Raw genomic sequence first — 13,838 nt, 5'->3', positions numbered from 1 at the left:
CTAGCCAAACAGTAGCGCCACAATGCGGCGAAATCTGGAACTTCTGTTTTGGCTAGCAGTTTCAGCGTTTTGCCACTTACTAATTGGCGCTGCTAAATAGGCCGAAAACAGCTTCATGATTTTGCCGCAAGAGGCGCCACTTGTCGTAGAAAAATTTCAAATTATTATCGATGAATCAAAGACAAATCATGCTTCTCAGAAAAATAACATAATTAATTTGTCCAACATGTTAATATCTCAGGAATAAAAATAAAATCAAGATGAATGTTAATATACATAATCATTATTATTGTTATTATTTCGATCGTGGTACAAAGTTTGTGAACACAAAAACAAATCTAAATGATTTTCCTATGTATAATATTAAAAATCGTATTAAATTGCTTTCATTAGGATATTAAGTTCAAACCAAGAATATTTGCTTTAGTCACCTGTCAAGTACTGTCATAATTTTGCATTCAAGAAAATAGAGCTTATGATTTCTTCTGTATGAACACGCCGACTTCTCAACATGAGATTACATTTATTTTGTTGTTGATAGACATTACGTATCAATCGGTTGCTTGTAACAATTATTACTGTGTTCCCCTTTTAAAACAACGCCAAGCCAATGATAAGATAATTAACATACAGAAGTAAATTACAAATGCTTCGACGAAAAATATTTCCGAACCTAATATTAAAGAGTAAGAATGTCAGAAGCTCTAGATTCTAGTAGTTGCTCCATGGTGTTAACATCTCTATGCCAATCTTGGAGTCTTTGAACCATTTTAGTTATTTGATCACAATCCAATACACGAGGCTGTACCCACGTTATATTTACTGTTCCGGCAACTTGATCAATAGCACCACGAACCAAGCCTTGTGCTAGAGCTTTCATTATCAACAGTTCTACTTCACCGATCGGTAGTCGAGTTTCTTGAGAAATCTCCTTGAATGTTAGTTGTCTGAAGGAAAAACCATACAATGCATTATCACAATCAATTAACACGAATTGTTTATACTTAATTAAACATTTTTTTATTGAACACAAACCTGTTGTTCGCTTGCCTTTTGAATGTCATTTCCATGAGGCATAGCAAAGTAATTTTTTGTCTTAATTTTATTGATTGCGCGACTAAGTCAGCTACTTTGCTCCATTGTGGTTTTAATTCTTCGAACGCGGCAATGTCACCGGCATTGACAGCTTGCAATAGTTCGATCAACCAAGAATTTGGCGTGTCCTTTAAGGATTGTAATACAGGATGACCCAATAACTCTCCAAGATTATAAACTCCTTCGCCCAAAAGTGCGGCTAAACCAAGGAAAAATGCATGCTGTTCTTGTTCTTGTCTGCTTAAAGTATTTAGCTCAATACAACCCAAATATCTAAAGGATAAGTTCAATTAAATAAATGTTTTGCATCACAATTCGTTTACATGGTAAAATTATTATAAGCGGGGAAAGTACCTTAGAGCAGTACGATAGTATTCGGCATGTTTTCCTTGCAAGCGATAAAGACGACTGGCCAACAAATAAAATCTACCGTGAACTGTAGTGACACCGTCAGCATTTTCTAACATAGATTCTACATCCTCTATAATCTTCTTTGCTTCTTCCTGGTTGAACAATTTATCCAACCAAATCTGCCCTATGAGGACTTTACACAAAGCCACAGCTTCATTGCTAATTTTAACTTTAGCCTCAGCTTTTTTCAAGAACTCAATCGCTTCTTTATCCTCAAACTGTTGTATTACGTGCGACAATATTTCCACCAATGATAAGGGATTCAACCTGTATATAAAACATGTACACGTTTCATACATAAACTTGAAGATATCGTCACGATTGAAATGGAAAAGTGAGGTTACGGTACAACATTTCGGAATAACATATTACGAATCGTACTTACTTATTTTCGAAGGTGGATAAAAAATTATTGTACAATTGTATCAGATTATCTTCTTTCGCAAGGGACGGGTGTTTCACGAATGTCTCCAATTTGAGGGTAAGTTGATGCCAGAGCCTGCAAGTCATGGAACGTGACATAAATTTTCGATTCTTGTATGAAAATGTAATTTCACAGTAGTTTACCGATAGTACCTTTTAATGTATAATTCCTCGATTTGCGCCCATTCAGCAGCGAGCTCTTTGTCCGCAACATTTTGATTTTGGCTTAAATATGTGATAATTTCTTTCGGTGGTACGGGCGCCGTCATCTTTAATAACAATGACTAAAGCCGAATCAGCATAGTAAAGTTAGGCACGTATATCTCGATTCACAAAGATCGCACGAACTCGCTCTACGATAGCGCTACAATTATAAATTTCCGCGCAAAACATCCAATAAATATAAGAAGATCGTTCGAATATAATAAATATAACATTTAATTGAAATATTTTACAATTCGTATTTGGAGCTTTACAATATTAGAAAATTCCAACTAAACTGTAAAGATGAGAACGGACCGTAGGCTATTGCGTCTTATGCTAGTCAGACATTTTTGCATAAAATATGTCAATACGTTCCTAATCTGTATTTTTTTTTAACTATTATCTACTTATTTTTACACGAATGTAACTCTCCGATATTTCTAAATAAACAATTTCTGATGCGCATGCGTCCGCAAATAGGTCTTGAAATTTATTCTATACGTACACACCTCCACTTTAAAATGGACTACCATTTAAATTTATTAACACTAATTTTTACTTGGAAAATACAAAACAGACATGACAGAAATGTACATCTTTTAAATTGTACTTTTTCGCATTATTAGAGAAGCTTATTGATAAGTTTCGTATCTGGTATTTTCGAGCTTACGATGCCATGAATGATACGAAATCTTGAACATCGATTTGTCACATCTTGGAAGAAATTTAACAAGAGATAAATTTTTTAAATACGGATAAAAAGTAATTAGCTTGTCGATTGCACGCGTTCGTACCTGGTTTTGCAATTTCGCGGGTTATTTTTTCGCCACGAACGCGCCACGGAGTAATCTTGCTATTGCATCTATGGTTGGTTCTACATGCGGATGTAACATGTAATGCGAGTACAATGCACAATTGGATTTTGGAAAGGAAAGCGTGTGGGATTTGTTGTACTCTACGTACTCTGATCTGTTCTGTCTGCCCTCTCGTGCCGTCGATATGGACACCACGGTTTCGGCTTCAGTTCTAAAAAATATATATTTCATAAATTTGTGTCGTTGATATGTACTTCGTGAAGTGTCTCGCGCATTATGCGTGTGGATAAGTTATCTTCTCGTTTCTGTATAGTGTGCGGCAGTATGCAATAATGGACGCAGCGGTCTTTCTCCAACATAGTCCGATCCGAGCGAGAGCGAAATGCTTGATAGCAATGTATATAAACTGTTAGCTCAGCAAGTTAGTTTACTATATTGTCGTTATTGTGTAGTGGGCTTCCCCGAGAACAGTTTATGACTTCGTTAAACTATTAGAACCAATGTACTATATGAAATAAAAAAAGAAACACCAAAAATTCGGTGGTTGATATCTGTTGTTATATCGATAGATTTTTAATTAATCAGTTAACGATATTACGAATATGATAAATCCGTCTGAATGTCTATCAAAGGTAGCGTTCGAAAGCACAAATGTTTAGAAATGTTGGACGTTCAACGAATTTTGACAGTTGCCACTGTCTTGCTAATGTTCAACGCCTGCGATGTTATCCATGCACGGAATCTGTCATTTACCCCTATTGTTACTGACGCAGAATATGGAAAAGCGTACGAATTTATTATAAACACTACCGTTGAATATGTCTTCTTATATCACACTGACAATGTAAGTATTTACATTTGTACTAATATTTATATATAACGTTCTACTATTTCCATTTGCGCGTTTAATGATATGTTTACACATATAGGTAACCTGGATGGAAACCTCAAGAATCGACGTTGAAAGTAATGCCACTCATGACAGACCTCTCATCGTAGTCGTACGTCAGAAAAGACAAATTCTGTCATGGGAAATACCTCTTGTAGTGACTAGTAACTATTTTAATAATGTAGCTTATAATAAAACCAGTCGTACATTGTGTTCAACAAAAAATTACGAAGGAGAATACGAAGAAGGGGACGAAGAATTTATTACTGTTAGTATATCCACAGCTAGTCACAAGAATATTTTCTATAGACTCAATGTAACAAAGGATCTTGATTTCTATTTAAGGTATATTCATTTCATTCGGCTTCTCTTTAGTTACTACACGTTCATCAATAAGATGTATAGCATTATGGACTCTTAATGATAATGACTGTGTATTATCTTTTAGGTCAGGTGAAAAAAGGTCTGTATCTATTTCACCCTCTGAACCTAATTATTATGGTTATACCTCCTTAAAAGAAGCAAAAAGTTCTTCAGTGATTGTGAACGTTGAATCTGGAAATGATATTTGCATGACAGTATCAATACAAAATACATCCGTAAGTTAACTTAAATGTGAACATAGAAAAGCATAATTTAATAAATAAGAAATTTTTTTATAATCTCGTAACAGTACTGATTTCTTAATATTTTATAATAGCGTATGTTTTTATTTGTTCTCAGTGTCCTGTGTTCGACTTAGAAAGGAATATCGAATTCACTGGTGTTTGGCAAACTGTAACACGTAAAGGTGCTATAACTGTGCCAGTAAGTATTTTTCTTAATTTTTAGGAAACTTAATTATTGGTACAATAAATCCAATCAATTGTTTCAGTACAAAATTAGTAAAACTAAACTTAAACTTTGATTATGGATTTTTAGAAAGAAGCATATCCATTAGGCTTTTTTGTTGTGCTAGTTGTAAAAGGTGATGACAGTGATTGTGTTGGATCGCCTAGTATGATCTCTGTGAGAAATAAAGATGTGATATTAAATATAGTTGACAGTGTTACAAAACAAGACTACCTTATTGCATCAGGAGTTGCCATGTCTGTTATATTCATTTTCCTTTTTACTTATATTGTGAGCACCATAGTGATCAACATCAAAAGAGGTAGAAAAATTTCCGAGGAAATACTGAATGGGCAAGAAGAGGAGAACAGTGTAGAGGTACGATTATTAATATAACCAGCTGGAATCGCAAAACGATTTCAGACTAGAATTAATACTTTTTCATAGTGGGTTTAAGGCGCTTAAATCATGACGGTTTAGTCTATAAAATATTTAAAAATTATTTATGTTTTAGGCTGGACCATTCGAGTCTGAGATTAGTAGGGTCTCAGAAGATTCTTCACTTGATGAAGATGACATCGATCTATTGGAAGACAGTGAATATGACAAAGACGTGATACGAACGAAACTTGTGCTTTCAGTGTGCGATTTGGCACGTAAAGATCCAAAGATTCTACAACACAAGTCTCGACTGTATTTATATTATTTAATAACGGTCGCTATATTTTACACTTTACCCGTTGTGCAACTGGTGCTAACATACCAGAACGTGCTTCATGTTACTGGAAATCAAGATATGTGTTATTATAATTTTCTCTGTGCTCATCCATTGCGACAGTTGTCGGATTTCAACCATGTGTTCTCCAATTTTGCATACGTCATGTTGGGTTTTTTATTTATTTTCCTAACAAACTTTCGAGAGCGTAATGAATTCGATAGAGAAAGAAATAAATGTTACGGTATACCGCAACATTATGGCTTATTCTATGCAATTGGCACTGCGCTAATTATGGAAGGAGTACTCTCAGCAAGTTACCACGTTTGTCCAAATCACAGCAACTTTCAATTTGGTAACATGATTACTACATAATATTATCGAGGCATCATATTTTTAATATTGTAATTAATATTTCTTTTTTCTTCATTTAGATACCAGTTTCATGTATATGATAGCAGTGCTTTGTATGATTAAAATTTATCAAACTCGTCATCCAGATATAAATGCTCGAGCACCGGTCACATTTGGTATTATGGCATTCGTAATTTTCATCGGACTAGTTGGTGTAATGAATGGTTCAACACTTTTTTGGATCATATTTACAATTGCACATTTGTCAATTTGTTTGTTCTTAACAATCCAAATTTACTACATGGGACGGTGGAGGTGGTATGGACTCAGAAGTGTTGTTATGAGGATAATACAGGTAATTCCGTAATGATCGCGTATTACCAATAATAACTTCGCTGATTTTTTTTTTTTTAAATAAATGATTTTTACAGAACTGTAGATACGACGCAAACATTGGAATTGGATACATGCTTCGACCATTGTATTTGGGACGATTTATAATGCTTGTCGTAGCAAATTTATGTAACGTTGCTCTCGCGGTATATGGAAATATAACTCACGAGAAAAATTTTGCAACGTTCTTATTAGCCATATTAATGTCCAATTTAATTTTGTATACCTTTTTTTACATTATAATGAAGGTAAGTGCAGACAAAGCGCACGTATGTTTAAGGAGTTTGATTTAATTATTAATCGACTTTATATTTCAGAAATGTCATAAAGAGCGGATTCTGTTGCAGCCATTAGTTTATCTTATTTTGTCGTTTGTAACCTGGTCAGCTGCCATGTACTTTTTCATAAACAAAACGATTTCGTGGGCGCTTACCCCAGCAGAATCTCGACTTTATAATCAGCCCTGCGTGCTACTTAACTTTTTCGATAACCATGACATTTGGCATTTTTTATCTGCGTTCGCTATGTTCTTTTCATTTATGGTTCTGCTTACCCTGGACGACGATCTCCTTGACGTGCACAGAAGTCAAATACCAGTCTTTTAAGGATAATAACACGATAAAACGTTAATTTGGGATTTTCTATTTTTACCTCTTTATGAGAATATGACTGCATATAATATACATTTTACCTCGATTTTAATGAATTAAAAATAGTATAAAATATATATGTATATATAAAGATCATGTAGTAACTATTTTGTATTAAACGCTTTAATTCCTTTAATCACTCAGATTCATAAAATTTTTCATTATTTATTTCTTATAATCAACCCGATCTTCAATAAAATATTAATTCTTTAAGTGCAAAGGAAGTTTTTGATATTTCGTATTATGATTATGAGAAAACAGTATTTAACATTTTGGTAAAACTTACCCATTGACTTTGTCTTACCGATACAATGGAAAGATGGCGTGTACGATCGTTTTAGTTACTCGTTCGATAAAATTAAACGCAACGAACGGACTTTTTTCTAAAAATAAATATATGTATATATATGCATATATATATACATACACATATAACTCCTATATTCATGAATACACTTATCGTAAACGATGGGCATACTTTGCCAATGGTTTAGGAAATGGCAGTTACACTGTCTGATACTCGATAGCATCATTTTTGAACAGTATTAACGTACATGTTCACCATTTTTACTTTCTAGCATCAAGTATGTAACGCTATCGACAGAAACAGGTATTAACTTTTCGAAATTATGCTATTCCCGTAGAATTTACTATTAACAAGATGATATAACGAGCGTCTGTACAATTAATTCTAACGGAGTTACATACACCAGGTACGTGGATAGGCAGAGAATCTTGTGAATTTTATCAAAAATATTAAGACGAGGCACTCGAGTCATTATGATGTTCTTGGGCAGTGGTCTCTAGTTGCGATAATGTCCTGAGCAATTCCGCGCGTTCTGTCGGGTGTAACCTATGGGCGATTTCCAGGATGGCAGTTAGCCTGACTTCCGGACAGGCTTCAAGAGACTCTTTGATTTGCGAAACAACCGCATCTTGCTTTACGCAGGTTATATTTCGCGAAATAACACTGTTCTCGCTTTGGCGTTGACTTTCCAACCAGTTGGTCACAGCTTCATCCTGATCCCACAAGTAACACTCGGTGGGGCCTTTATCTTCTATGAACCATCTTCTTAACATCACACCGACTTGCCTGACATCGAAACGTGGCTGGGTGGATAAGACTTCTTCTCTAACTTCATCTTCCAAAAGTCTTCTTCTCAGCCGCCAATAGAGTAACCTGCGGGCTTTTCGCCAAGGAATTATGTCATGAATCGTGCTCTTCTCCAACATTCTCTCCGGAGTGTCATGGAGATCCGCAAAGTGAACTGCAACTTGACGATACATAGGTTCTAATTCTACTTCTCGCTTCCGTATTTGAGACTCGATTTCTGTTCGTTCTTCTGGTGTATTTACATTAGACAGTTTTTCCTGAAAGAATATTACATTTTATAAAATCTGTACGTAAAACATTTTTGTACATTTTTTGTACTCGTGTAGAAGGGCTTTAAACAATCACCTTGAGTTTTAGAATCACCGAATCCACTCTATGCATCGCTTTCACTAAATCTTTCGTCCTAAATTTGATTTCAACTATCCCCTCAGGTTCCAGAACACCGGCTCTGCTTGTATTGTCAGCAAACATTTCCATATAACGCGGATTTATCGTTGGGTCGACCACAGCCCAGGCGCCACCTCGCAACTCTCCATTAGGTGGAATATATACAAATACCGGTTTCGAATACTCTCGTAAACCATCTACTATGTATGCACCGAATTTGATGATCTGCTCGTACATATCTGTAATAATGTTTATTATTTATATGTAGTATAAAAACGTGTTAAAAGTAGTGTATCCATAATGATGGGATCTAAAGAGTACCTTTCATTCCACCAGAGAATCCTCTCCAGTTGGCGAAGATGAAAAGTGGTATCTCTTCTTTCCTAAAATCTTGAATCGCTTGGGCAGTTTTGTACGCGCTGTCAGGGAACCATACTTGTCCAGCTTGGGATATAGTTTTGGCTTCTGAGTCGAGATTAGCAGGATCAGCTGGCAAATGCAGCTCGACACACCTTGTTTCAACTGCGATAACACCGCAAGGAATTCCACCTAATCGGGCTCTTCCGGTTACCACAGTTTGAGCCCAGGGTCTCATTATTTCCTACAAAATCAGAGAGTTTAGCAAGTAGTCGTCATGAATTACAAATTCGTGTTGATAGACCTGTCAGCTAGCAAGTATTATACCTGCCAAGAACCCCGATCAAAGAATCCGCTTTCCCAGTTATTCATTTCGTTCTGCGACGGCCTGCCATCGAGCATCCACCTAGGATCGTAGGCTGCCTTCGTGGGCACGTAACCGATTTCTCTGTCAACTGGATCAGGAAGCGGCGACGGTAGTATAGGAAGTGGCGCACCTTTAAACTTAGGACAATAGCTCAACCACCTTAAAGCAGTTTCGACGCCGTCCAAGTCTCTTTCGTCCGTTGCATGGGAGACACCGTTGTAATGCATAATTTGTATACCACCCAGTTGATTGTTACTTGCATAGACTTCGCGGCCCAATACGGTATTCAGTGCTTTGTAACCGGTCAAGATAATATGCGAATTCTCTATCTGAATTACCCTCTGTCCAAGACGTAACAGGTATGCTCCGATACCAATAGCTCTACAGGACACGATAGAAATTGTGACTATTTCATCATAAGCTTTGGATGTTTCCCCAGCGATCATACCGGCGTGTTTCAAGTTTTCTACGCCAAGGCCATCATCCTTGCCGATGATGTCTGTAATCTTGTAACGAGATTCCCCTCGATCTTCGATCAACGAAGCCTTCACGGAGTTAAGCGGCGCCAACCGAGCATAGTCGTCCGGCGTCAAATAAATATATTTAAATCCTTTCTCCGGTTCATTGTCATCCTCCCAGCAGATTTTAAACAGCGCCTTCACTTCTTCCGCGAGACCAATGCGCGCTCCGGAATTCGCAGAGAAATAAATTCTGGGAACGCCGAGTTGTCTGGCTCTTTCGGATGCTCTGCAGAATACCAAGTCCTCCTTCGGACCAAAGGAACCGATAAAATAGGTCAGGTCGTTCGCTATCAATATAACGTCCCGCCCGCTCTCTGGATACTCAGGTGTGTAGAGTCTTAATCTCCAAGCCACCATGCCAACGTTATTCTCACCGGGAAGTCGCTTTTGTTCCACTAAATTGTCACCCTCCATGACTAATTCTACACAATCCATCACCGGATTCGGAACAGTTATATTACAGTTTGACCTCTCCTCTATATATTTCTGCCAAATCTTCTCAGTTTGTTGTCTGAACATGTCAGGCAAATCATAGACGTAAGTCGTGCCGGCGCTTTGCGCTTGGAATCGTTTTGCTTGAAGATAATCTTTGGTTAAATATGGCGTGGAAATCTGCAGACCATGCATGGATCCTGACTTCCGGAGGTCAGTGGACTCGAAGCGAATAATACCAGTCTTTGGATCTGTCACCTCAGTGTATAGATGCAAGTCTATGCTATAACCGCTATCATTGGCAATGCACAACCGTATGATACTCGCTGGCTTGCCTGGAGCTGGACGAATAGCCATTTTGATCTCCGCATGGCGTACTCTCAGCTTCCACAACCGAGAACCATACCTGAGAACCATGTCGTTTACGCTCTCTTCCATTTTTACTGGATCCATGATGACCGTGGGTACAAAGTTTAGGAATATGTGATTGCACTCGGTACGCTTAGCGAGCGGATGCGAGAAGGCGACTTCTAATTCATCCATAGCCTCCAACAAAACGCGTTCACCTTCGTTTTGAAGATAATCGAAACTCGCCTCTTTGGTAATTAGATCAGAGTGTCTTATAATAGAACGGATAAAGAACCGATAATCGGTGACCTGTTGCCCTTTAGCGACCTTCGCGTGGCCAAGATAAAGATGCATCTTTTGGTTTGAGGTAGGTAGAGCTTCCAGGTCGTACGTTCTCATTCTGTTTAATTCTAACTGGAACGCGCAACCTGGCTCGAGGTGTCGATAAATCTTGTCCTCTAAGAAACCGTCCCTCTGACGGAAAGTGAAGAATTTCGGGAACTGCCTCTTCTTCAAAACGGCGAACGTTACTCTTCGGATGCCCCGCGAGATCAGTTCATCCTTGTTCGAGGTACACCAGCCTCCGAAAACTTGTGCCAATGACTCATCGTCGTGATTCTCTACATTGTCTTGGACGGCGACGCTAAGGATGTGTACTGGTTCAGTCGGTCTCTCGCCCATTTCAACCGCAACGCCAGGCTCCGCATTGCTCATAGACACATTTATGGACGTGCTATGTCTGGATTCGCTACCAGCCGCATCCACCGCTTCCAGAACTTTGGCGGATATCGAGCTCGGCGAAGACAGGTCTTCCAATAGGTCGAGCACCTCGTCGGAATATCTGATGAATTGTTCCATGTCCTGGAAAGCTGCCATGGCTCCGATTCTGTGATTCACCGATGACTGACTCTGCCGATTTGGATGATTAATGGGCAACAGAAACTGGAAGTGCACGAGAGGAACTTCGCCAGACAATTCCAAATGTTGCAAACAGGTCAATTCGTAACTAATGTAGGCTCTTCTAACGTAAACCTCCAACGCGGCGTTACAGACTGTTCGATTGGTATGATAGAAGAAATCGTGTAGAATATCGAAAATTGACGTTTCAGAGAGAATCAGTTTCTGCAAATTCTCTGGGTGGAAATCGTGTCCGTACATGTCCACTGCCGACAAGAATATAGATTCCATTTGATTGTGCCTCAATTCGTAAGCAGGTTGGTGGGCAGCGATTAAGATCTGTCTGGCTCGTAACGCGACTCTGCTATGTTCCGTACGATTCAAGCTGGTCAACTCTGTCAAGGTACTAGACAGTTCGTCCGTGAGGCCGGGCTCGTTCGCCCATATGTGATCGATCAGCATAGTAACTAGGACGTTCTTCTTAGTTACTTGGTTGTGGCTGAAAATCATCCCTGTTACCGTAGCCACGTCATCTTTGTATTCGTCTATCAAAGCCGAGACACATTTGTCGTAATGACCCTGCTGGAATTGGGACTCGACAGTGTAGTACAGTCTGAGAAGTTCGTGAACGGCGGTCTTCATTCTTCCACGTATGCCGTTCCTATATTTTTGTACCAACTGAACAATAGCTTGCGTGGTCAAGAAGAAAACGTCCCTTTCGGATCGCTTCGATAGGGACGCCGCGTGTCCATCGATCACAGCGGCAATCTGTTGACTAGGAAATTGTGCTAACACAGAGGTGATGTTCCTTTCGTACAATGACATCAGCTTCCTAATTTTCTTTTCAACGGAAATTGGAATTCTGCCTGATATCGTGGCGATCACCTCCTGCAGTTCGAGCAAAGGCAAACTAGGGTCGCGCAACGAGCTCATAAACATCTCGAGAAGTTCACGTACGCGCGGTAAGTGGTACGGATCAGGCAAGCAATATCCGCCCAAAATGTTCTCCAAACCCTCTCTGTACTTAGCGTGAAGATGGTTCAATTTCTCGGAGATAGCAGGAGCTTCGGTTTCCGGGAACTGGCCAGTGTAGTCCTGGGCTTTGGTTACCAAAGTTGGATCATCCAACTCTAAGTGAGCGATCAGAGTACCAGCGTCCAGGACAGCGCCCGGCCTCTTGATATAGAAAACACTTCCAGCTTCGCTAGCGGTCACCGACATCACCATTTTCATTACTTCGATCTCCGCGTAAGCTTGTCCAGCATTCACGTGGCCACCGTCTTCGACCAGAAAGCTGATCAACTTTCCAGCTGAAGGTGATCGTAACAAAGACGGATCGTTGTCTTTTTCGAAGACACAAGTTTGGTTTCCTATTACAATTCTATAACGGTCGACCTCCTCCCTCATGTAGGTGGTGAAACTAGCTCCATCCAAAGAGAGCAGCAGACCGCCGTCCGAGAGACGATGTACTTCCACTTCTTTGTAAGAACCATTCATGCTAAGGAAGTAACTGTTCGGCCCTGATTTGGCTGTTTGTACTTTGTATTTGTATCCATCGTTAATGAGTTCAACCTAAAATTTAGTATTTAATCCTGTATGTGCTTAGTTTATCTATAAAGTTTATTTAAAGAATAGTGATGTTAAATACTCACATCAACTACGTTCTCCAAATCATTGCCAGCTTGTATCTGTCCCTTTTCTAGCGCAGTTTGGAATCCGCCGAATGCAGCTGTGATAGTTCTATCAGCGATATGAAGAGCACCGCAGGTTACAGCTAGCAACACGTCCGGTTTTTCACTTCTAACACGTTCAGAGATTAATAGATCAAGCCAAGCCGTGTCTATATTATTTTGCTGGAAGGATTCCGTTTCTAGTAATGTGATTAAATATTCGACGGTCGTTCTAAAGTCACCCCTGATGCTCAACTCTTTCAGAGCAATGACCAAATTTTCTCTAGCTTGATTACGATCTTCTCCCCAGGAGAAACAGTGTCCGAATTGTGAGTCAGCAAATTCGTGAAGACCACCAGATGCCCCGACCGAGAAGTAACCCCATACGTTCTTCGAGGATCTGAAGTTCAATTCTTGAACAGTACCCGAACTTGGTTTGAAACCTAAAAAATACATCTTAAATAGTCTTTTCTACATTTATGGTTATATATAGTTGGCGCGCTCTGTCTCATTACATCGTGAATGCGAATTACTCAAAACGATGCCTACCTTCGTCTGGATTTTCACTAGTAATTCTCGCTGCTATTACGTGACCCCACGGTTGTGGTTTATGTCGCGGCTGATCGAAATCGATAATGCTATCACCCCACGGACTTTCACCATAAAGAAGACGAATATCCTTGATGTGGTGGAGCTGCAATCCCATAGCGATTTGAAGCTGGGCAGCCGGTAAATTGACGTCGGATACCATCTCCGTGCAAGGATGCTCCACTTGCAGACGCGGGTTCAATTCCAGGAAGTAATATCGGCCAGAAGTGTCGTACAGGTATTCAACAGTACCTGCGCTGACATACCCAACCATTTTGGCCAATCTAACAGCGGCCTGTCGTGGAACAACATAACGAAACCTGTTTTACTTGAACGTATAAAATACTACAAAATATTTCCCGTGCATTTGAATCGAC

At 39.2% G+C, this 13,838-nt stretch overlaps 3 protein-coding genes across 8 annotated transcripts in view; 1 reads left to right on the top strand and 2 right to left on the bottom strand.

Annotated features, from left to right (window-relative positions):
- Positions 1 to 261: 261 nt before the first annotated feature.
- Rpn9 (regulatory particle non-ATPase 9) lies at positions 262 to 2,422 on the bottom strand. Its single transcript, XM_078195091.1, has 5 exons — positions 2,083 to 2,422; positions 1,892 to 2,005; positions 1,450 to 1,773; positions 1,036 to 1,368; positions 262 to 947 (listed from the first exon to the last, which is right to left on the bottom strand). The coding sequence occupies exons 1-5, from the start codon at positions 2,196 to 2,198 to the stop codon at positions 680 to 682; spliced, it is 1,155 nt and encodes a 384-aa protein (XP_078051217.1). The 5' UTR covers positions 2,199 to 2,422; the 3' UTR covers positions 262 to 679.
- A 570-nt stretch (positions 2,423 to 2,992) lies between these two features.
- Positions 2,993 to 6,880, top strand: LOC144477368 (SID1 transmembrane family member 1). Its single transcript, XM_078195090.1, has 9 exons — positions 2,993 to 3,792; positions 3,878 to 4,182; positions 4,286 to 4,436; positions 4,561 to 4,644; positions 4,759 to 5,046; positions 5,183 to 5,738; positions 5,818 to 6,092; positions 6,169 to 6,378; positions 6,448 to 6,880. Exons 1-9 carry the CDS (start codon positions 3,568 to 3,570, stop codon positions 6,733 to 6,735), a joined length of 2,382 nt encoding a protein of 793 aa, XP_078051216.1. The 5' UTR covers positions 2,993 to 3,567; the 3' UTR covers positions 6,736 to 6,880.
- Positions 6,757 to 13,838, bottom strand: part of Acc (acetyl-CoA carboxylase) — a 33,043-nt gene continuing 25,961 nt past the window's right edge. For all 6 annotated transcript variants that reach the window (XM_078195088.1, XM_078195089.1, XM_078195085.1 and 3 more), the window contains 6 exons: positions 13,423 to 13,756; positions 12,856 to 13,316; positions 8,966 to 12,775; positions 8,603 to 8,882; positions 8,240 to 8,520; positions 6,757 to 8,151 (listed from right to left, as the gene is read on the bottom strand). In XM_078195088.1, the coding sequence (XP_078051214.1) occupies positions 7,537 to 8,151; positions 8,240 to 8,520; positions 8,603 to 8,882; positions 8,966 to 12,775; positions 12,856 to 13,316; positions 13,423 to 13,756 (5,781 nt within the window). In that variant the 3' untranslated portion in view covers positions 6,757 to 7,536. The remainder of the gene's footprint in view (positions 8,152 to 8,239; positions 8,521 to 8,602; positions 8,883 to 8,965; positions 12,776 to 12,855; positions 13,317 to 13,422; positions 13,757 to 13,838) is intronic.

This window comes from Augochlora pura, chromosome 11 (genome assembly GCF_028453695.1).
Source record: "Augochlora pura isolate Apur16 chromosome 11, APUR_v2.2.1, whole genome shotgun sequence".
Classification (NCBI taxonomy): domain Eukaryota; kingdom Metazoa; phylum Arthropoda; class Insecta; order Hymenoptera; family Halictidae; genus Augochlora; species Augochlora pura.
This window is presented reverse-complemented; position numbering and strand designations above follow the sequence as displayed.

Excerpts from the sequence above, each read along its gene's own strand:
- Rpn9 (XM_078195091.1), bottom strand. The coding sequence starts at position 2,198 with ATGACGGCGCCCGTACCACCGAAAGAAATTATCACATATTTAAGCCAA. Across the intron at positions 2,006-2,082 it reads GAGGAATTATACATTAAAAG|GCTCTGGCATCAACTTACCC; the intron begins GTACTATCGGTA and ends CATGACTTGCAG. Across the intron at positions 948-1,035 it reads AAAAGGCAAGCGAACAACAG|ACAACTAACATTCAAGGAGA; the intron begins GTTTGTGTTCAA and ends TTTTTCCTTCAG.
- LOC144477368 (XM_078195090.1), top strand. The coding sequence starts at position 3,568 with ATGTCTATCAAAGGTAGCGTTCGAAAGCACAAATGTTTAGAAATGTTG. Across the intron at positions 4,437-4,560 it reads TATCAATACAAAATACATCC|TGTCCTGTGTTCGACTTAGA; the intron begins GTAAGTTAACTT and ends ATTTGTTCTCAG. Across the intron at positions 4,645-4,758 it reads AAGGTGCTATAACTGTGCCA|AAAGAAGCATATCCATTAGG; the intron begins GTAAGTATTTTT and ends ATGGATTTTTAG.